Source organism: Apodemus sylvaticus, chromosome 6 (genome assembly GCF_947179515.1).
Source record: "Apodemus sylvaticus chromosome 6, mApoSyl1.1, whole genome shotgun sequence".
In the NCBI taxonomy this organism is placed as follows: Eukaryota; Metazoa; Chordata; class Mammalia; order Rodentia; family Muridae; genus Apodemus; species Apodemus sylvaticus.
In genome coordinates this window covers 11,373,768-11,397,139 of record NC_067477.1, presented here as the reverse complement: position 1 = coordinate 11,397,139, position 23,372 = coordinate 11,373,768, and the positions used below count along the sequence as shown (strand labels likewise).

At 54.5% G+C, this 23,372-nt stretch overlaps 1 protein-coding gene across 1 annotated transcript; it reads left to right on the top strand.

Annotated features, from left to right (window-relative positions):
• Positions 1-6,356: 6,356 nt before the first annotated feature.
• On the top strand, positions 6,357-13,292 carry Amn (amnion associated transmembrane protein). Its single transcript, XM_052186681.1, has 12 exons — positions 6,357-6,399; positions 6,947-7,065; positions 7,147-7,191; positions 11,178-11,265; positions 11,370-11,587; positions 11,720-11,857; positions 11,965-12,073; positions 12,162-12,244; positions 12,349-12,496; positions 12,584-12,761; positions 12,844-12,937; positions 13,053-13,292. The coding sequence occupies exons 1-12, from the start codon at positions 6,357-6,359 to the stop codon at positions 13,164-13,166; spliced, it is 1,377 nt and encodes a 458-aa protein (XP_052042641.1). The 3' UTR covers positions 13,167-13,292.
• Positions 13,293-23,372: the final 10,080 nt, after the last annotated feature.

Genomic DNA, 23,372 nt, shown 5'->3' with positions numbered 1-23,372 from the left:
CTGGGAGTGTGGAGTGCGCCCTGTCCTAGCTGGGTGTGCCTTGCTCCGCTCCATCTCAGGATTCCTTGGTGCTCACCACCTGGGCTTCTGTTGGACTGGTCTCAGCATAGCTGAGGCCGTTACCAGTCCTGGCAGCCAGCCCTCACCATGTCACAGGGTCCTGGCCACGAGCGCGCAGGGTGGTCGTGCGTTGTGTGTACCTGGCTGTGCAAAAGTGTCGATTGCTCATCTTTTAAGGAGCCATTTGTTCGGTGGCCTCTGGGGAGATTAGACACAAGTCCTGTTGCCTGGGGCGGTGTTCGCACCTGCTCACAGTGACCCTGGGAAGATGCAGTGGGCATCTTAGTGTGCACTGCACTAAGCGGCAGTGTGTCCTGAGCCGGCCTGTGGCTTTTGTGGGTAGCTGAAAGCCTGTGTCAGTCACAACCCAGGGCCTTCCACCTTTGTTGGTCAGGGAGAGGAAGGCAGCCTGAGGCGCTCTGCCTGAGCCTCCTTCACCTCCTGGGCTTAGACAGAGCCAGGCGAGGCCATGAGTGCAGCTGTGTGGGAGAGAGGCCTCGGTGAGACTGAGTGTGAGCTGGGCTCGTGCAGGAGAGCAGAACCACACCCAGCATTCCAAGAAGCAAAGGGCTGTTGAGAGGTCCACATCCCAGTCCACATCCACCTTCCTGTCCTAAAGTGGCCTGTGCACAGATAGCACCCTGTCCCTAAGACAGCACAACAGCCATCAGCTGAGGGAGGGTCTGCTAACGGCCACCAGCCGCCTCCTTTCTTTCTCCACTCTTTTCCCATTTACTCCAAGGACTGGGACTCCAGGGAGCTGTGGCCATTAGCACTGAGGCTCTGCTCCCTGGCAGCCTCCAGCAGGGCCTTCAGATCCCCTCCAGATCCCCTTTGACTGACTTCCATCTGACTGTCCGTGCGGTTAGACACAGCCAGCCCCTTCCCAGAGCTCCTTAGTGAGCCCCAGTCCCCCAGTCCCACCGGGAGTTGGGACCTCATGCCTGCTATCTTGGGCCTGACATTAACGGTGCCACTGTAACTGAACAGTATACACGGCAGTCACCCACGCAGGCCTGGCAACCAGTGGACAGCATCCAGCAAACACGGGGATGTCTGGGCACACCAAGCAACAGAACCCTGGGTGGACCACTCCTGCCAGCCCAAGAGGAGACCGGGGCGTGCCAGGGCCAGCGGCGTGGCCCTTGGCGCCTCCTCCCCTGCACACTGCCACGCATCGCAGGGACTGCACTTTGTACCTGGCCAAGACAGGTGACAGGGTGGGTCCGTCCCTACCCCCCCCCCCCATACATCCCTCTGCTCGGGACCACCAGTGAGTGGAGAAGGGCTTGGTGGGGCTTAGGGTACTGTTTTTTACTTTCAACTCAGCCCTTTACTGGCTAGACTGCTGGGGAGCGAGTGGGTTTCGTGCCATCGTATCCGAGTGTGTGAGAGACAAATGAGGGTCTGACCCCCTCCCCCCAAATCTCCTCAGACTAAGATTCTGTCTTCTGTTTGCAAATCCATAGCAGCTGTTTTCTCCAAACTAGAATGCGCCCACAGGGGTCTGATCTGGTGAGGTGTTGTCAACTGTCCCACCCCGGCTGCTGCTGTTAGCCATGAATACTGTGGCGTCCCGGAGCTGGATTAACAGGGACAGTAAAAAGAGGCCAGGAGCCCATCCCCAACCTGGACATACCCTAGCCTGTTGTCTGCTTGGGCACCATTACTAGGCAGTGACCCGCCAGAGCAGGCCCTACAGCCAAGCGAGCCCCGACACCCCGGTACCCCAGCACAGTGTGCAACCCATTTCCCTTGCCACACCATGTCTGGAATCTTGTGAGCTCGCTGTGGAAGGGAGGTTGCAAACCCAGGGTCACTGTGCCACTCCAGAGTCAGTGGCGACTGGCGTACACCCCTAGTCCCCCTAGTCAAGATAGCCATCAAAGGCAAATAAACGATCTAATTGGAAAACACAAAAGCCGGCCTTCCTTCCAAGGATTCCCCTAAGAATCTGTGGCGCTCTGACTGAGGGAGCTGGAATCAGCGCAGACAGCTGCAGACTGTTCTAGAGTTCCGTTCTTTTCTGAAGGCACATCTCTTGTGTTCAGTTCTATTACCCAAAAAAACAAAGACCAAAGAAGGCCAATCTCTCATTTGACTGTATTTTTAATCTGCCTGTTTTGACACATGCCGTCTGTAGTAACCGCTCGCTGTGAGGCTCCATCTTGACAGTCCAAGTGATCGTGACCAGTGATTAGCGTCCCGTGTTCTAATGCTCTTCTAAGAAACTGAGACAGTGTGAGTTACTGCTCAGCAATAATCATGTCACCAGGAGTCAGCAGCACGCCTCATCTCCTGACAGCATTATGTCCCATATTCTGTTTACTGTGTGTTACATGTGGTTTCATTTGGTATTTATTTGTGTTTTGAGGTCTTGCGATGTTTCTGTTCTGCTGCTAATAATAAAGTTTGTAAGATTGTAGAATGCAAAATTTTGTAATGCTAAAGTGTCTGTTAGAGGATGAGGAAGCAGGGTCCTGCACTCACAGCAGTCCGTTCCTGCTGAGCCTTCATGTGGGCCCCCTCAGCTGCCCTCAGAAATGCCTGGGTGACAGCTGCCTGGGGACACTGTGGCTAGCAGGGGCTACCATTCTGAGAGACTCTTTGAGCAAGGCCTGCCTGCTCCTGTCACCCCAGGTCTTGTCCGTAGCCCACCAGACATTTGGCTCAGTCCAGGGTGAAGAACTGAACGCAGATGGGAAGCAGGCCCACAGGTCCCAGGGCCGGATATGGATCCGAGCAGAGCCCTGCCATGGAGCCCGCGTTCGGAAAGGGTTGTCTTAAATAGGGAGCATGAGGCAGGCTTGGGAGGAAGGCAGGCCCTGGGCTGTCGGCTGCGGTGCAGTCTGTCCTGTGGATGGTTGCTGCCCCCGGCCCCCAGCTGCTCCACAGGATGCTAGCCGGGAACTAGAATCACAAATGGGAGCACTGGGGCCTGGGAAGGGCGTTACCCCTGGAGGAGAGATATCTGAAGCACGCAGACACACCCTTACCTATAAAGCTTTCAGTCTGGGGTCAGATAGCATCTGTTCCCCAGGTCCCAGGGAGGGTGGACCCTCTGCTGGCCTTGGATCCTCTGGATCCTACACCTCAACCCTGTGGTGCTTCAATTTTTGGGGTGCCAAGCACTACATCCCTCCTGAGCTCCAGAAGTTTCCACCTGTGTGCCTCCTAGCTGTGGAATTTGGGGCTCAGCCACAGCTGCCCCACCCACACTGTGGGTGACCAGATAACAGGACTCACCCTGGAGCTGCTCCTCACTGGGAGCCTGGAGCCAAGCGTCCCCGCAGGGACCCCGCCCACGAGGAACAATGAGTATTCAAGCCTGGAGTCCGGAAGCCTGGCCTCCAGCTGTGGTGTCCCCAGACCCATGGACCTATGGCCTCAAGGCAGAGGGACAGGAGGGGACCACTAGTCGGGAGAAGAAGGAAGGGCGGGTTGCTGGCTTCTTGTCCTGAGAGCCAGTGGTTTGCCTAAAGCCATCTCTCAGCCCAGGGCTCCTTGGGGCCCTCGGCCTGCCTACTATCCTCTCCCGCTGCCCAGGGTGGAGAAGGTAGCTGTCTCACCTAAGCAGGAAGGGGCAACAGGCTCTGGCACCCACTCTGCAGTTGGAAGAAGGAACCAGAGGGTGAGAGGGTTAGCAGCCGCCCCCAACCCCGCATCTGAACCTCCAAGTGTTACTAGCCCCAACCTATCCAATTCACACTCCGGCGCCCCCACCTCAGAATTTATACCCAACTCAGCCCCGGGAGCGGCATGCCTGCCCTCCCCTTGCTCCTCCCCAACCTCCCGTGCCTCCCACGCCCCTGCCTAGCGCCTTGGAAGGCTCTTTAATCCTGCAGACATCCCTGTCCCCGCAGCACTGCAGGGCTGCACTCAGGGTTCCCACAGCCCCGAGGTAGGGCATGAGCTGTAATGGCCAAGAGCACAGTCATCCGGAGTTAGCATTTCTTACAGTTTGAATGAACCGTAGAAAGCCTCTTGGTGGCTGTCTCGGGGGCCTAGAGGGGGACATGGCTTCCCTGGCACAAGAAGGTTTCCTGTGTACAGATAATTTGGCCCAAGATGGCAGTCAAGTCAAAACTGAACAACTGCCAAGCCCCTGGCTCCATCCTTACCCGAGGCGGCCACACAGAGCACTTCTGCACTTCTAGTCACTCTCTAGCTTCTGCTTTTCTCCTCCTTCCTGTGAAGGTCCTGACCAGTCCACATGTGTGTCCACGTGTGCCTGAGGAGCTCATGTTGACCACCAGGGCTTTCTGTAGACACACTGCCTGCCCCGGGTCCCAGCTGTTGCTCCACGGTGCCTCTTACAGGAAGCCTCTCCTGACTGCCCTTTCCATGTGACCACCATGGGAACACCCACCTGGCCACTAGCACTTGTGTCCCGTGAGTCACGCCGGCACAGCAGTGAGCGTGGGAGCCCAATCTGTGACAGCGCTTCTCTGCAGGAATAAAGCAACAGGCAAAAAGAATGTGACCTCCAAGAGTCTCCTTTGTGCCTGACCTGGCTAGAGGCCACGAGCAAACCTCTCTCAACACCTAACTCCTGCTAAGCCGGAAGCGCTGATGCTCACTTCGAAGGCATCAGGTACCAGGGTAAAGGGTACCCCGATGCTTCAGGCCAGCTGGGGTCCAACCTGGTGTGAGAACAAGTGCCCCCTAGTGGACGAAATGCCTTCTGCAGGGGAAAAGCGGGAGGGTGGAGGGGAAGGATGGTGGATGGATGGAGGAGAGCTTATGGGGTCCCCAAGCTTAATCATCTCTCCTATGAGCGATCCCCCCTCGGCACACCCTCTCCAACTCTGCCTCCCATCACCCACACATCCGTCCACCACTCACAGGTATGCACGCCATCACTAGACTGACGTCACAGCATCCATCCTTTACCACCAACTTGAACCCACGGTGATTCCTCTAACAGCCCCACTGCGGGGTGTTAAAGCACACGGCAAAGGCAGCCTCAGGAAGGGAAAGTGTGTTTGGGCTACAGTTGGAGGGGATGCAGGGAAGGCACGAGGCGGCTGGGCTGTCATACTGGCCATCACGGCCATGCTGCCGTGTGTCAGGGAAGACTGTGGAGGCTGCTCACAGTCAGTGCAGGCCGGGCCTGCTCAGTGTCGAGAGGCCTTCACCGCCACAGCCAGAGGTGTGTCTGGGGTGAACCAGTCAAACTGACTGTGAAGCTTCCCTGTCACACCATGCGGCCAGCTGGCCGAACCCCATCTGCCCACAGCTCACCCACACTCCTCCCTGGTTCCTTCTGCGAGCATCGGTTTTTGCCCCACAGGGACATGTGAGCCTGGGCAGGGCTGGATCACAAGAGACAATTGCCAAGTGACGTGCTGACCTCTGGACCGGGAGAAGCCTTTCTAGCGGCCTCTCATCAACCCCATCTCTATCCTCCTTCCGGCCCCGGCAAGGGACCTGCCTCATATACTGTCACTGTCGGGCTCCACCCATTCCCCACATGAAGTCCGTTACCTCTCCTGTGACCTCAGCCAGCCTCCCTGGCAGATGGAGCCCGCGGGCATCTTCACCCCGCCTTCCCGGCACCCTCTGCCTGCCATCCACCAGGCATCCTTTCCCCCCACCCACCACCTGTCTACGGCTGTCATCACCGCCACCCGGCCACCACCCGCTGTCCCCTACCCACCCACCCACTGCCGTCCGCCAGCCACCCGCTGCCACTGGCCCAATCAATCTCCAGCCGCAGTCATCCCCGTTGCTATCAGGAATTTAACATCCAGCACCAGGAGCCACGGTCTACCGTGTACTCACAGAAGCCCTCCTCACACACTGCCACCACCGTGGTGACTGACCGTCCTGTCCTTTTTCTCACTGGTGATTCTCCGCTCAGCGTCCACTCGGCCTGTCTCCTATGACCCGCCTTCACGGCCTGTCACACTCTGCCTTACCTGCCTGTTCTCTTCCAGAACCACACCACGCGCCTGCACTTTGACATCCCTTCCACCCTATTCTGCAAGCCACACAATCCCTGCAGAGCACGCAGCCAGGCCTGCAGGCCGGGAGATGAGGGAAGGTGGCCGAGCTCCAGGGTGCTCAGGTGTCTCAGGACGACACCCTCTTCCTGGGCACCCAGGGCCCTGGGTCCTAAAGGGCAGATGCTAAAGTCGCTGAGAAGATTCCTCCGAGGGACCTCAGGAGACAGCTGGGCGGTCCCAAGGTAAATGTGTAACACCTGGGCGCCCCCTGCCCCGCAGCCCCGCCCGGTCACGTGGGGCCCTCGGAGCGAAGTCCGCATCAGTGGGAGCCTCGGCGGCGGCGGAGAGATGGGTGCTCTGGGTCGGGTCGTGCTGTGGCTGCAGCTCTGCGGTAGGCCGCGTGTCCCCCGGGATCTGGACCTTGGTCGGGGCTGAGGTTTCTCTAGGCTGGAAGGGTCGCGATCTCAGGAGAGGGTGGGTGACGGAGGCGGCGCTGGCAGCCTACCTCGATTTCCCGGTCCTCTGGCCCGGGCTGGGGAGGCTCCCAATGCCCAGGAGGTGGAGAAACCGCAGTCTCTTCCCCAGAGACCTCCGACCCCCTAGCAGCTCCTCAGTGCACAATCGGGACGGGGCCGCCGGCTCCGGGCTCCGGACCCCGGGGCCCCTTTCTGCCCCAGTGCGCTTCCCGCCAGAGCTCCTTCCTGAGGCCGATTCCTCTCCGATCCCCCCCGAACCCCATCCCGGGCAGTCAGAGTGCCGTGAATAGCGGCGACGTCCCGTGGAAGGGGAGGGCACGTTTGCGTGGGTTCTGCAGATCGGTTAAGAGTGCGCCGGAGACCGCTGCGATGGGGTCTGACCTCCTGCGCTCTGTGCATCTCCGCGACACTTCTCTGGAGGGTCTCCTTCCCGGGGAGCGACACTGGCCTTCCTTTCTCTAGCACTGACTCGGGCCGCCTACAAACTTTGGGTCCCCAACACCGCCTTCGATACTCCCTCCAACTGGAACCAGAACCGGACCCCGTGCGCGGGAGATGCGCTCCAGTTCCCGGCGGACAAGGTGCCTTGGTGGGGACTTGGGGGTGGGCTGGAGGTGGGAGGCCGGCCAGCCCGCGCCTGACGCCACCACCTCTTGCTGCAGATGGTGTCGGTCATGGTACGAGACAGTCACGCCATCTCGGATATGGTAAGGCTCGGGGCTGTGGCCACCGCGGGCATGGCTGGCCGCGGGTCCCCGAAGGCCCCTTCCCACGCGCCGCCACCGGAGCCTCTGGGTAGAGACAGTCTCTGCGAAGGGACATCAGAGCACGTGGGGTCTCCCAGTCCGGCTCCGCTGCGCCCCGCCCGGCCGCCCGCAGTGTGTCCGCGCAGGGTGGGCTCTGGGAAGCCCGCCTGCCCTTCCCTGTCCTGAGGTCCTGTTAACAAGCAACCAGCCGGCCGGGAGGGTGGGGAGCAGGAGGGTAACCGGCCTCTGCCTCCCGCCCTGCGCATGCTAGGCTAAAGGCCTCCACATGCGCGAATCCAAGGCTGCTGGTCCTGCGACCCTAGCTCAGGCCCTGTGGCTGGAGCGAAGAATGAAGGGTTTGTTTCTTTTTCTTTTTTCTGTTAAGATTTTTCCCCTTCTGTATATGGGTGTTGAGATTTTTTCCCTTCTCTATATGGATGTTGAGATTTTTTCCCTTCTGTATATGTGTGGTTTGTCTGCATCATTGTATCTGTGCGCCACATGTGTGCAATGCACATGCGGGCCAGGAGAGGGCCTTGTGTCTCCTTGTGCGCCACCCGTGGGTGCTGGCATTCAAATCCAGTGTCCTTAATCGCTGAGCAGTCAGTCAGTCACACCAAAGCACACCACTCCAAACCAAAAGAACAATATTTTATGGCAACTCAAATATAAAATCCCCATCTCAGTGCCCCATGGTTTGTTTGTTTGTTTGCTTGGGTTTTGCTTTGTTTTTTGTTTTGTTCTTGTTGTTTTGATTTGGTTTCTCTGTGTAGCCCTGGCTGTCCTGGAACTCACTCTGTAGACCAGGCTGGCCTCGAACTCAGAAATCCGCCTGCCTCTGCCTTCCAGAGTGCTGGGATTACAGGTGTGTGCCACCACCACCCGGCCTTTGTTTTGTTTTGAACATAGGGTTTCTTGTTTTTGTAGACCAGGCTAGCCTCGAACTCGGAGATCTGCCTACTATTATACCCAATAAGAAATAATATTTTCTGTGGGTCAGGCTACAGCAAGGTTGCCCCCACCTGCCTAAAGCACCAGGGACAATGATGGGGGGGCAAGGCTCGCAGGCAGGGACACCTGGCAGGCAAAATTACCACACAAAATCCTAATGATTGTCCAGTTAGCAAGCAGCTCTCCTCTCTCCGTGCGCTCTCCATTCAGTTCCCAGCTCAGGGTGCAGGCTCCTTAGGGGTGTTTATGGCGAACAGGGCGTGGGTCACTTTGGGGAGCCGTGTCCCCTCCAGATCCCAGGGATATGCTTTGGTCTTATCTTGGACCTCACCGGTTCCTCACACATTCCTCCCGAGCGAGCAGAGAGGTCCTCCCTGGGATATTCCCCTCCTCCTCCCTTCTATCTGCACCTCCATCTTGGTTGTGGCTCTGGTGGTCGCAGGAAGCCTGTACACACCACAGAAGGACACTGCGTGGCGGCTGAGTTCTCCATTCTAGAGCACGGGCTGCGTCTCCCACTCTCCTTCAGCTTCATTCTTCGGGGGTTTTAAGATGTTCTCTGCAGAGTCAGCTGTGGTGCCTCAGCCTTTAACCCTAGCGCTCAGGAGGCAGAGGCAGGTTGATCTCTGTGAGTTCAGGTCAGCCTGGTCTACGTAAGCAATTCTCAACCAAACCTCTACCTTCAAAAAAATCTACATCTCGATTCATAACAGTAGCAAAAATTACAATTATGAAGTAGCAACAAAATAATTTAGTGACTGGGGTCACCACAACATGAGGAACTGTATTAAAGGGTCGGTGAGTTCCGGGTTACACAGCGAGACCCTGTCCGGAAAAAGAAATTAACAGGTGGTTTGTATATGATACCAACTGGCTCATGAATGGCACATACATATACATATATATATGTGCATGTGTGTATACATACATACATACATATATTCTGTAGTTCTGATGGTTCTTCCCATATGAAAAATGGCAGCCACCTCTCATTTTCTGGGTGTCTGATTTCTTTTTCTCTCCTTGGCCATGCTCACTGCTCCTGTGGAAGTAGGAGACCTTGTCATGTTGTAAGCATGTCACATTTTTTTTAACTGGGTGCCATGATGGCTGTAGGTTTGGAGGATATAAGCTTTAGAATATCGAGAACATTCCCTTGCTAAAGCAAACTGCTTTAAAAAGGAAGGTTTATTTACTTTATGTATATGAGTACACTGTAGCTGTACAGGTGGTGGTGAGCCTTCATGTGGTTGCTGGGAATTGAATTTAGAACCTCTGTTTGTTCCGGTCCGCCCTGCTCACTCTGGCCCAAAGATTTAGTTATTATAAATAAGTACACTGTAACTGTCTTCAGACTCACCAGAAGAGGGCGTCAGATCTCGTTACGGATGGTTGTGAGCCACCATGGGGTTGCTGGGAATGAATTGAACTCAGGACCCTTGGAAGAGCAGTCAGTGCTCTTACCCGCTGAGGCATCTCGCCAGCTCTGCAAACGGCTTTTTATAATTAATTGATCTTCAGTGTTATTTCGTAATGGGTTGATCTTGGAGTTCCATCTTATGTTCCAATTCTCCAAAAAAGATTAGCATCCTCCAAGCAACATGTGCACGCAGCACCTCTAGAGGCCAGAAGGGGGCGCCAGATCGCAGCCGGTTGTGAGCCACCATATGTGGAAGGGAGCCTGCGTCCTTTGTAAGAGCAGTGTCTTGAACCTTAAGCACTGGGCCATGGCTCGAGTCATGTATTCTCCCTTCAAACCTTGTTTCCTCCCTGTTCTTCCTTTCGGAAGCTAGGATAGTCTCTTTCTTTGATATCAAGCATACCTGCCTGTGTGGATTAGATTCTGTCTGCTGGCTCTCCAGCTCAAGTGTAGTTTCCCAAGCTCAGGTCTGGAAAGCTCTCCCCACTGTTTGGTGTCTTTGCCTCAGCCTCCCTCAGCCCTCAGACATTCATTGGTATTTAGATGTCCCCCCTGCCCCCCCCCCCGTCTTCTGTGGAGCCTGGACAGTGGACAGCTGTCACTGAACACCCACAGCTGGATCGCGCCTGTGTTGATTTACTAGTGCTTGACCGCTGCGGGGTGGCCTTCTGCATTCTGTTCTTTCCTCCTCCGTTCTGTTCATTTATCGTGATGCTGGGGACAGAACCCAGGGCCTCACAAACGCTAGTAGGTGCTCCCCACCCCCCACCCCACCCACCCCGCACCCCCATCCCCAGCCCTGTTCTTTATGAGAATATATTCCATTCACATGGGCTCGCGCGCGTCACCCACCTCCCATCCTGAGGTGCCAATCATGTCTGTCTCCAGCTGTCCCCACCTGTGGGTGGAGTCCCTGGCCTGTGACATCTTCTCCTCTGTCTAGGGTGAGCCTTTGGACAGGTCTGGAGCTCTAGGAAGGCCAAGTGGGGACCAGAGCCTGGGTGATGCCTGATAACCTGATGGCCCCGCGAGGAGCGGCGCCCATGGCTCCTGTCTCCTTATGCTCTGGGAGAAGGATGGAGATGAGGGTCCTGAGGCTTGGGGGACCAGGAAGTGGTGTGTTGGGGATCAGTCTTTCCCTTCCCCACAACATATTCCTAGCACAGAACCGGATTTGAACGGTGGTGAGGGGATCCACCATGCAACTAGCTAAAATCACCCTTAGATGTCCTGTCTTCTCCTGCCTCCCTCTCAGGAACTGGAGCTCCTTCCCCAGTGTCGTATGAATGTATTTTAAGGTCTGGCTTCTAAGATCCAGGAGATCTTGTCTTATACTTTCTCCAAGGGATGGGTGCCAATGTCATCTCCCGACCCAAGTGTTCCGTGGGTTCCCGGGGTGTCCGCCGTGTCCTGCTCCTTAGCATCAGACTGCTTTTGTGACCCTTTAAGCCTCAGCTGGGGTCCGTTAGCCCTGACACGTGCCCGGTGTGCCTTCTCTTCCCTCGTGCCCGGGAGGTGTTAGTTGGGCGCAGTGCGCGGCCCGAGCATGAGCCACCTCAGCCTGTGGTTTCCGCAGCTCCTGCCTCTGAACGGGGAGTTCGTTCTGGCCTCGGGGGCCGCATTCAGCGCTGCAGGAGGCGACTCGGACCCGGCTTGTAACCTTGGTGAGACAGACAGGCGTGGTTCGAGAGGGCGTGGCTTGCAGAGGGCGGGGCGCGGGGAGCACTGGGTGGAGCAGGTCTCAGTGGGTTGGTGCGCGCCTGCACAGGCGCCCCATTGCTCTTCCGCAATCCCGACCGCTTCTCCTGGCTTGACCCACACTCGTGGAGCTCCGGGACCCAGGCGCACGGCCTCTTCTCCGTGGACGCCGAGCGCGTGCCCTGCAGCTTCGACGACGTCCTCTTCCCGCGCGATGGGTCCTTCCGCGTGGCGCTCGGCCCAGGCCCCAATCCGGTGCACGTCCGCAGCGTTTCGGCCGTGGGCCAGGTGAGCAGGCGGGAGGGCTGGGGTCCCGTCCCCCGTGCGCGTCCCCGTGGCATCCTGCAGCTGCGCGCGTGGGCCCGCGCACTCAGACTCTCTCCTCGCTCGCCTGGCCGCCGGTGACGCCACCGCCCGCAGACGTTCACGCGCGACGAGGACCTGACCGCTTTCCTGGCGTCCCGCGAGGGCCGCCTGCGCTTCCACGGGTCGGGCGCGCTGAGAGTGGGCTCCCAGGCCTGCACCGACGCGTCGGGCTGCGTCTGCGGCAACGCCGAGGTGAGCGAGCCTTGACCCGGGACAGCGCGAGGGCTTCCCGGGCCCCGCTGGGGCGCGTGGCTGCCGCCGCCGCGCTTCCTGCATTCACCCCCGTGCCCCCCACCCAGACGCTGCCGTGGATCTGCGCGTCTCTGCTGCAGCCCCTGGGCGGCCGCTGTCCCCAGGCCGCCTGCCAGGACCCCCTACTGCCTCAGGGACAGTGCTGCGACCTCTGCGGTGAGCGTCCCCCGGCCCTCGAACGCGCTTCCCGCGGGCTTCCCTCTCCTGCTGGGGTCCGCGACCTTGACCTGTCCTCCGGTCGCAGGGGCTATCGTGTCGTTGACCCACGACCCCACATTTGACCTGGAGCGGTACCGCGCGCGGCTGCTGGACCTCTTCCTGAAGCAGGTAAGGGAGCCACACGCCGGGTGCCGGCTGTCGGCGGCTGAGCCCCGACTCTGCTGTCCCCTTGGTCGCATGGCAGAGCCCGGGCCAACCCCCTCCCTCCGCAGCCGGAGTACCAGGGCCTGCAGGTGGCTGTGTCCAAGGTGCTGCGCGACGCCCACACCGAGATCCAGGTGGTGCTGGAGGAGACCGGGCACGCTACCGGCGCGGCGGGGCAGCTGGGCCACGAGCTCCTTCAGGACGCGGTGGCACAAGGTCAGCCCGCCCCTCCGCCTCTCCGCGCCCTCCCTCCCCTCACCGACCCCGGGGGCCCCGCGCCCCGCTGAGTCTGCCTGGTTGCAGGCAGCGAGCTCGGCCTCGTGTCGGCGACCCTGCGGCTGTCCGGCAAGCCCACGTGGGCGGACTCAGCGCTGGATCAGAACCGGTCCGGGGCCGGGCTGGCGGCCGGCGTGGCGGCCTTGGTGCTGCTGGCTCTGCTGGGGATGGCGCTGCTGCTGCTGCACCGCAGCGGGAGGCTCAGGTAAGCTGGCCCCTCCTGAAGGCGGGCTCCGGGAGGGGCGGGCCGGGCTGCCCCGGGGGTTCACCCGCGCCCACTTCTGCAGGTGGAGAAGGCAGGAAGCCGCTGAGCCCGCATCCGCTGGGCTGCCGCTGGGTTTCCGAAATCCCATTTTTGATGTGATGGTTTTCAAGCAGCAGGTGAGACAGCAGGAAGAAGCTTTGGGGTTCTCCGGGGGCGCTGGGAAGAAGCTTTAGGGGTCTCCCCGGGGCTGGTACTTGGGACCGTGAGCCCTCTGACCTTGTGACTCCACAGCCCTCGGTAGAGCTGCCTGACTCAGCTCAGAAGGTGGACATCTTGGACATCGACACCAACTTCGCCTGCTTCGTCAACCCACTCTTCGCTGGGGAGGCAGAGGCAGAGGCCTGACCTGCTGGGAGGGTTCTAGGCCTCCAGCCTGTGCCCTCTTCACTCCCTCTGGGACCTAGACCTCTCTCCTGGTGGCAAGGACAGGCCTCCCTTGACCAATAAAGGGTTGTTTGTTTTTTAACTTGATAGCGTGGTGGATGTAACCCTGCTTTCCTTGAGCTATGGCGGGTCCAGTCTCACTGGAATAGCACCGGCTCCCGTCAGAGCATCTGTTGTCTCTGGTTATGGGGGCGAGGAGCAGGGGCAGGAATCGACCCCTTGGGTCATCTCAGGTTATCCAGCTTTAGCTTACTCAGAAAGAGCAGTCCCAGTTCTTAGTGATTTTGTGGGGGAAAGGTGGCTCAGTGTTGGGCATGGCGGTGCATAACCCCAGAGCTAGAGATGAGACAGGGTTTCTCTGTGTAGCCCTGGCTGTCCTGGAACTCATTCTGTAGACCAGGCTGGCCTGGAACTCGGAAATCCACTTGCCTCTCCCTCCCAGAGTGCTGGGATTATAGACGTGAGCCACCATTGCCCACCATTGCCCAGCTGGCAAGACTCTCAATAAACAAAACCAAACTAAACGGGGGTGGGTGGGGCCGCGGAGCTAGGAGATGGCTCAGGGGTAAAATACTTAACTTCCCTGGCAATGGGAGGAGCGGTTTTAGTTCCAGATCCCACATAAAGGCACCAGGCATGGAGCCCAAGTGTGGAATCTCAGCACTGGGGCAGGGTGGGGAAGGGGCTGCCAGTCTGTGAGCTCCAGGGGAAGATCTTCTGCCCCACATGCCTGCATGCACACACCTGTACCTGCATATTCCTGAACATGCATACATGCATGCACACACCTGTACCTGCATATTCCTGAACATGCACACATGCATGCACACACCTGTACCTGCATATTCCTGAACATGCATACATGCATGCACACACCCCTCAAGGGGAGAAAGGAAATTGGGTTGGCAACTCATGCAAGGATTTATGATGGATTCTAGTCTAGAGGTAGAAGGAAAATAAGCCTTAAAGACCACAAGCAGGGACTGGAGAGATGGCTCGCTGATAGCGGGCATGGGCAGGGGCGCTGGCACGGGCAGGGGCGCTGGCATAGGTTCCCAGCACCTACAGGGCAGCTCACAACCATCTGGAGCTCCAGTTCCAGGGGATCTGGGTTCCTCGGGCACAGCACACAAGGGGTGCACATATATACATGTAGGCAAAACACGCAACATAAAAATCAGTCTTTTTAAAAAATGAAAACTTGGGCAGGAGAGATGGCTCAGTGGTTAAGAGCACTGACTGCTCTTCCAGAGATCCTGAGTTCAAATTCCAGCAACTACATGCTGTCTCACAACCATCTGTAATGATCTGATGCCCTCTTCTGGTGTGTCCAAAGAGAGTGACAGTGTACTCACATACATAAAACAAATAATTATTTTTTAAAAATGAAAACTACAGCCTTGCAAATATGTAGTGTAGTTTTTAGAAACACACCTCTTCTCTCTAGAATCATATTGACTTTTATGACGCCTTTAGTCCCAGTCCTTGGGAGGCAGAGGCAGGCAGATCTCTGAGTTTGAGGCCAGCCTCATCTACACAGAAGAGTTCCAGAACACCCAGGGCTACACAGAGAAACCCTGTCTCAAAAAACAAAAAAGAATTTAGTTTCATCAAATTTGACTTGATTATGTAAATGCAGCAAAACAAATTTGATTTATCATAACCATTCCACCCTGGGTAGGGGAGGCAGCTCTCTCTGCTCTTGTAACACTGGAGAGGCAGGACTTAAGGGGCCATGGCTTTATCCACTCGCAGAAGCAGGGACTCTAAAACCTAGGAACCTGTGTGTGTGTGTGTGTGTGTGTGTGTGTGTTTAAATTTTGTTTAATGTATAAGTGTTCTGTGTGTCCACCTGCATGCCAGAAGAGGGCATCAGATTGCCTTACAGATGTTGTGAGCCACCACGTGGTTTTGGGATTTGAACTCAGGACCTCTGGAAGAGCAGCCAGTGCTCTGGAGAGCCATCTCTCCAGCCCTTGTGTGTTGTTTTTGAATGGTTGTTTCTACTTTACCCTGTCACACACAGCAGATAAGGGTTCTCTGAAAAGTCAGTTGCCTTGGCTGGAGTTTGGCTGGGGCAAACACGTGCAGGAGCGTTTCCCTGAAGCAGACACAGGTGGAAGGGTGTTCCGCTAAAGCAAGCACACATGATGGAGGATTCTTCTCTAACGGCACGCATGCATTGGTAAATTCATGTAAATTGCATAGTTGAGCTCCATAGAAACATCAGAAATCCTCTGGTGTGCTGCAGCTTCCTGCCCTTCCGCAGCCTCGGGCTGACAGAGAGCGACGCCAGCTGAGACGGGCACACAAGCCGAGGGGGAGCCGAGGAGGAGCCGAGGGGGACAGGTGGCTTTGGAAGGCGTAGGGAAAGGGCTTGAAGGGCGGTGTCAGGCTGAGCGAGGCTTGCTGGCACAGCTAAAACACTCGTGGTCCCTCTGCTGACGCGTGTCGAGGATGAGGCCTGGCTGTTCCTGCTAGGTCACGTCACTGCTGCTGATTCGTGTTTTCTAGCCTGACTCTACTGATTTGAACTGCTGATTTCCTGAGGACACAGATGGGATTTGCACCAAGAACCATTTCTAAACAGGTCCACTTTCCCTGTATCCTTCCTTCTTTTCTTCCTTCTTTTCTTGCTTTTAAAGATTTATTTTGTATGTGTGAGTGCACTGTTACTACTTCAGCCACACCAGAAGAGGGCATCAGAGTCCATTCCGGATGGTTGTGAGCCACCAGGTGGGTGCTGGGACTTGAACTCAGAACCTCTGGAAGAGCAGTCAGTGCTCTTACCCCCTGAGCCATCTCTCCAGCCCCCTGTATCCTTTCCTTAACACTACCTGTGGTGGTTGGCAGGCTAGAAGGGAGGTTAAAGCATTTAAGAACCCTCATTAAAGGGTTCATGAAAGAAGAACTTGTTTTTGTGAGGCCATGTTAGAAGAATAAAGATGAAAACCTCTATCCTGCTCACAAAAGCCGCTCTTCTCCGACTACTGCCAACTCTAGAGAGCTTAAGGGTCTCCTGGGTGGGCAGCATGAGGGACACCTGAAGCACTGCACGATACCCCGCCCCCAGCACTAAAAATAGCATGTTTTCTTAATTTAGAAAAGTCATTAAAGAGCAATGAAACCTGATACTGAGGTACAGAGCTATAAACTGGCACCCAGCAGGCTAAGGCAGGAGGATTGCCAAATTGAGGCAAACGTGTGGACTACTGTCTTAGTCAGAGTTTCTATTCCTGCACAAACATCATGACCAAGAAGCAAGTTGGGGAGGAAAGGGTTTATTGAGCTTACACTTCCACATTGCTGTTCATCACTAAAGGAAGTCAGGACTGGAACTCAAGCAGGTCAGGAAGCAGGAGCTGATGCAGAGGCCATGGAGGAATGTTTCTTACTGGCTTGCTCAGACTGCTCTGTAATAGAACCCAAGAGCACCAGCCCAAAGGTGGTACCATCCACAAGGTGCCCTCCCCACTTGATCACTAATTGAGAAAATGCCCCACAGCTGGATCTCATGGAGGCACTTCCCCAACTGAAGCTCCTTTCTCTGTGATAACTGCAGCCTGTGTCAAGTTGACACACAAAACCAGCCAGTACAATTGACCCCTTGTCAACTTGACACACAAACATCACTATTAAGCCTCAACCCTTACTTTCTTATTCATCTCCAAGATCTAAATTACTTTAAAAGTCCCACAGTCTTTACATATTAAAAGTTCAATCACCTTAAAATGTCCAATATCTTTAAAATTCAAAGTCTTTTAAAAGTTCAAAGTCTTTTAACTGTGGGCTCCACTAAAATACTTTCTTCCTTCAAGAGGGAAACATATCAGGGCACAGTCACAACCAAAAGCAAAACTCAAACTCCAAATGTCCGATGTCTGGGATCCAACTCACGATCTTCTGGGCTCCTCCAAGGGCGTGGGTCACTTCTCCAGCTCTGCCCTTTGTAGCACACAGCTTGTCTTCTAGGCTTCAGCTGCCTGTACTCCACTGCTGCTGCTGTTCTTGGTGGTCATCACATGGTACTGGCATCTCCAAAACACTGCTATCTTCCACTGTAATTAGACTGCACCAATAGCCTCTCATAGGCTCTCTTCATGGTGACAAGCCTCTGCTCCTATGCATGACCCCTTCAAGTCCTGGGCCATCAATTGCAACTGAGGCTGCACCTTCACCAATGGCCTTCTGTGGCCTCTCACTATGCCAAGAGCCTCAGCTGCTCTTCATGACCCCTTCATGCCTTCAAAACTAGTACCATCTGAGTGACTCTTACACAGTACCAAGTCCAGCCACAGCACAAAATACAACTATGACTATCTCTGGAACACACACTCTGTGCTCTCAGAAAACGCTTCCCAGAAGATTTCATCTCAGTGATGCTGGTCTCTTCTTAATCACCGCTAATTTCTTAGCTCCAGTTAACCAGCACCAGCAGTCCCAGGAACACAAAGGTTTGCTTTAGTGGTTCTGGTGTCTTGTTACTCACAGCTGATTCTTCAGCCCCAGCTAACCAAAACCACAGAATCTTCACAATCAAAACATGGCCGCTGTAAGAGTCTTTAATCTTCCCTCTGAAATTTCACAAGCCAGGCCTCCATCTTTTGCACTGTTCTTAACATTGTCTTCCAAGCTCCTACAGAACTTTCCACTGAGCTCTTAACACCGAATGGATCATCTAGCCCAAAGTTCCAAAGTCCTTCCACAGTCCTCCCCAAAACATGGTCAGGTTGTCACAGGAATACCCCACTACACTGGTACCAATTTGTCTTAGTCAGGGTTTCTATTCCTGCACAAACATCATGACCAAGAAGCATGTTGGGGAGGAAAGGGTTTATTGAGCTTACACTTCCACATTGCTGTTCATCACTAAAGGAAGTCAGGACTGGAACTCAAGCAGGTCAGGAAGCAGGAGCTGATGCAGAGGCCATGGAGGGATGTTTCTTACTGGCTTGCTTCCCTTGACTTGCTCAGCCTGCTCTCTTATAGAACCCAAGAGCACCAGCCCAAATGTGGGACCACCCACAAGGTGCCCTCCCCACTTGATCACTAATTGAGAAAATGCCCCACAGCTGGATCTCATGGAGGCACTTCCCCAACTGAAGCTCCTTTCTCTGTGATAACTCCAGCCTTGTGTCACGTTGACACACAAAACCAGCCAGTACAACTACATACATAGTAAGAACATGTCTCAAAAATATACTATGGCTGGAGTCACTGTCAACAGTTAAGATAACTGCTGCTTTTGCAGAGGACGGGGGTTGAGGGCCAAGCACCAGCAGGCTCACAACCATCTGTAACTCCATTTCGTTTTCTGGCCTCCGAAGGTACTGCACATACGGACACCGCAGGCACACACAGAGACAGAAATAAATCTTTTTGCTTGGTTTTTTTTGGATTTTTTTTTTTCGAGACAGGGTGGTTTCTCTGTACAGCCCTGGCTGTCCTGGAACTCACTCTGTAGACCAGGCTGGCCTCGAACTCAGAAATCCGCCTGCCTCCACCTCCCAGAGTGCTAGGATTACAGGCATGCGCCACCACCGCCCAGCTGTTGTTTTTTTGAGACAAAAATCTCACTATTTAGTTCTGGCTGGCCTTGAAATTGTTATGTAGACCATGCTGACCTCTAACACAGAGAGCACATCCTGTGTCTGCTTTTCATGTTTTAGAATTGAAAGTGTGTGTTACTACGTCCAGCCTGAAATTTGTAATTTAATGGCTTTTTTTAAAGTGAGCTATTTATTTTCCATGTTACGAGCACATGAATGCCTGCATGAACACATGTATGTGTAGCCTGTGTGTGCCTGGAGGCCAGAGGAGGGTGTCCGATCTTCTGGAATTAGAATTATAGGCTGCTGCGACCCAACTGATGTGGGTCCTGGGAACTGAACCCTGGTCCTCTGCCAGATGGCCGCGTGTCTCTAACCTTGAGCCGTTGCTGTGATTCCTTCTGAATTCATCTTTTCTGAAAGTTATCAGGAATTGTATCATGGGCTGTAATGGGGAATTTAGAGTGTGTAACCCCATCAGGGCACATGGTCCCGCCGCTGTCCCCACTGCCAACCACAGACTGAGCGCTCAGTGAACTGGCTCTTGCCGGATGAAACTTAAGAGGCTGTTGGCTGTTTGTGTCCTTCAGGGCTTCTGTCCATTGTCAGCCATGGAAGGACCTTCAGGAAAGTCCCCAGAGGCAGCAAAGGCTGCAGCAGGTGTAGCAGAGGTCACTCACTGCTGCGGGGTGTTCCGAGCACTCGGGCCGACACCCTGATTCTGGCTCCTCAGGGTGAAATGTTGCTGCACCACGGCACCTTACCCTGGCCCAGCCCGGCCACTGTGGCCAGGGGTCGCTGTGGAAGATACTGTTCTCCCGATGTTATCCCAGCGTCCTCCTTGAAGACGTGCACCAGCTGTGCCTTCTCCTCTGACGATCCTTGGCAGTGTGGCTGATTTTTAGTCTCAATTAGATCCCCCTGCCCTACTGGGGGTGGCACTGAGGAGTCACCCCCTTTGACTACTCTGTTAAGGGTGCTCCTTGCTGAAGGCTGGAACTGTGGCTTCAAAGCTGTGTAGAGAGGTACAACAGGAAGGTGGGTAGGAACAGCCAGTTCTGTGAAAAAATGCGGGTACTGCACGTAACCTGTTTTTGGAGGGTGACACTAGACTCGGGACAAAGCCACAGGTGTACAGCCTGCACAGCCAGAAGCTGTCTCCCCAAAAGTCTCCATATGGCTAATTCAGGACCAGATAGGGCGTGGTGGGCCCCAGAGGTGAAGCTGTGTGCGAAAGCTAACAGAGCTGGCAGCTGTGGGTGACGGACGGCGGGCAGGTACTCCGGGGCCTATGGGATGTCTGTAAACAATTAACACGTGAGCATTTCTTACTTGTTATGTGGGTGGCTGGATCCCAGAATGTGGCAGATCCCGAAGTTTGGACTCATAAGCCTCTGGCCCCCAGCCTCTGCCTTGGCATTTGTCTGGCTCACAGCTATGCTGAAGGTGTGTATACTGTCTGTGTCTGGCTGCTCTGTGAATTCTGACCACTGGAAACGTCTTAGCCTTGGGTTTATTATTATTATTATTATTATATTTAAAAATTTTTTTAAGGAATTGTTTATTTACTTTATGTATATGAGTACACTGTAACTGTCTTCAGACACACCAGAAGAAGGCATTGGTCTTATTAGAGGTGGTTGTAAGCCACCATGTGGTTTCTGGGAATTGAACTCGGGACCTCTGGAAGAGCAGTCAGTGCTCTTAACCACTGAGCCATCTCTCCAGCCCATATTTTAAATTTTAATTTAATTTTAAAACTTTTATTTATCTATGTGAGTATACCATAGCTGTCTTCAGACACCCCTGAAGAGGCCATCAGATCCCATTACAGATGGTTGTGAGCCACCATGTGGTTGCTGGGATTTGAACTCAGGACCTCTGGAAGAGCAGTCGGTGCTCCTAACCGCTGAGCCATCTCTCCAGCCCAGCCTTGGGTTTTGAGGTCATTGTGTGGAGGGCACAGAGCCTCATTGCGCTGAGGAAACTTGGTGAATGGGGCACTGTTTCTCTGGGCTTGTGTGGCTTCAGTTTTAAGGAGTGGTGGTGATATCATGTCTTGGTAGCCATAAGGACCCAGACTGTAGTCCTTGTGGGGAGAGACAGAGGGGAATGCAGGCCCAAGAAAGACTCAAGGAGGGAACCATGGGCCGGCAGGGACTGAACCACGGCAAGCACACACGCCACCGCTTAGCTTGGCTTCTCCTTGGGACGGGCTAGATGAACCAGCTGCTCCCTATCAGGCTGCAGCTGCCCACCAGGAGGCCTGGGGTCTGTGGGTAGGAAGGAGCAGCCCTGACCCAGTCCCCCTGGCTTTCTGCCTGCACCTCACTGCATATGGTCCCTATCAGGGTTGGTGAGATGGCTCAGCAGTTAAGAGCACTGACTGCTCTTCTGAAGGTCCAGAGTTCAAATCCCAGCAACCACATGGTGGTTCACAACCATCTATAATGGGAGACAGAATTTCTTTCTCTCCCTCCCCCCTCTCTCCTATACCTAATGAGATACACATGTACACACACACCCCTACACCTAGACACACACAAGACACACACCCGTACACCTAATAAGACACACACACACACCCCTACACCTTGACTTTGTTGTGTGGGGAGGCAAGTCTCCAAGCCCTCTGGCACATTTCCCTTGCAGATGGAGAACTCTGACCCACCTGTTTTCAGAGCCTTCTCTTTTCAAAAAAGAAAGAAAAGCCAGGAGTACTGAGATTTTCAGGTTGTCTGCCTCTATTTGCATATACACAGATTGACTGTGGGCAGAGTCTGCTTCGGAGGGTAGCCGGGGAGTCTGCGGTTCGACACTGGCAAAGGCGGGTGCTTCTGTCAGTTTGTGGGTACTGCCTGCCACTTACCTGTGAATAGTACGTTTAAAGACTCTCAAAGAAAATTCTGTGTCTGGCCAATCCCTATTCCGGCGCGGGCCACGCCTGGGCTGGTGGTGGTCCTGGGTTCTATAGGAAAGCAAGCTAAGGAAGTAAACCAGGAATCAGCTCCCTCCACGGCCTCTGCATCAGCTCCTGCTTCCAGGTTCCTGCCCTGTCCGAGTCCCTGACTTCCTTCTATAATGAACAGTGCTCTGGAAGCAAGAGAAACCCTTTGCTCCCTTGGGGACTTGCTTTTGGTCATGGTGTTTATCAGAACAGTAACCCTAACTAAGACAAAAAAGATGCAGGTTACAGGGTCTGAGCAAGTCGCATATGGCTTGTTAAAGATCTAAAAAGTTCAACACACTGATGTCATCCTCTGCTTAATTCATGCAGGTATTGGTCTATTCATAACAGTTATAAGGATGGCTTAAAGATAAACTGTACGACTAATCCAAGTCTATTTAGTCTTAGTTTTTGGGTAAGCTTTATCTAAATACTGCTCAGTAGTTAAAAAAGCACTGGTGTAAGTGACCATCTGAGTGTCCAGTGGCCACACCTGGAGGCCCTGCCACTGTGGTCAGAGGAATTAAAGGGGAGAATTAACCTTTCCCTTGGAGGTTAGGGTCCTCCAGGGGATTTTAGAGTGTGGCTGGGGGGTCATCTGTTCTTTTGTTCAGGGAGAACTTTGGAGACTCCACCTGGTGAGCACTCGCTTGTGTCCAGTTTGCAAACAGGAGAGTCAATAAAGAGAATTTCCTTCATGCTTCTGGGAGAAGCCATTGCCGTGAGGACTTTCACTTGTCCTCATGCAGATGGAACAGCTGTCAAAGCAAAGTTAGAAGAGACAGAGGTTCAAGACTCCTGTGAGCCCTGAGCCCAGCGCCTCCACAGGCCTGGACGGTGAGAAATCAGTGATTAACGCTGGCCACCTGCAAGGTCCTGAACGCTCTCCAGGACAGCATGGCTGAAGACTGACTAGGTAACTCTTGTGTCTCCTTTCTCTCCTACTCTTTCTAGACAGGGTCACACCCTGGCTGTCTGGAACTTGCTGTGTAGACCAGGCTGGCTTCAGACTCACAGAGCTCCTCGTCCCTCTGCTTCCTGAGTGGTGACTGGAGTGTTTAATAGTCAGAGATCACAGAGTAGGGGTCGTGTGCCCTAGACATTAGGCTTAAATCCAGGTGCACTGGCTGGTTTTGTGTCAACGTGACACAGGCTGGAGTTATCACAGAGGAAGGAGCTTCTCTTGAGGAAATGTCTCCATGAGATCCGGCTGTGGGACATTTTCTCAATTAGTTATCAAGGGGGGAGGGCCCCTTGTGGGTGGTGCCATCCCTGGGCTGGTGCTCTTGGGTTCTATAAGAGAGCAGGCTGAACAAGCCAGGGGAAGCAAGCCAGTAAGGAACATCCCTCCATGGCTTCTGCATCAGCTCCTGCTTCCTGACCTGCTTGAGTTCCAGTCCTGACTTCCTTTGGTGATGAACAGCTTGTGGAAGTGTAAGCTGAATAAACCCTTTCCTCCCCAACTTGCTTCTTGGTCATGTTTGTGCAGGAATAGAAACCCTGACTAAGACACTAGGCAACTATTTCTCACTCATTATTTTGATGAGAAACATGATGCCCAGATATGAGACAAGATGAGTTTGACTTGATTCCACATGGCAGTGTCTGACTGTGGCCAAGAGAAGCCCACTGTGTAAACTTAGAGGGGAAACCTAATGGTGGTTAGATTTT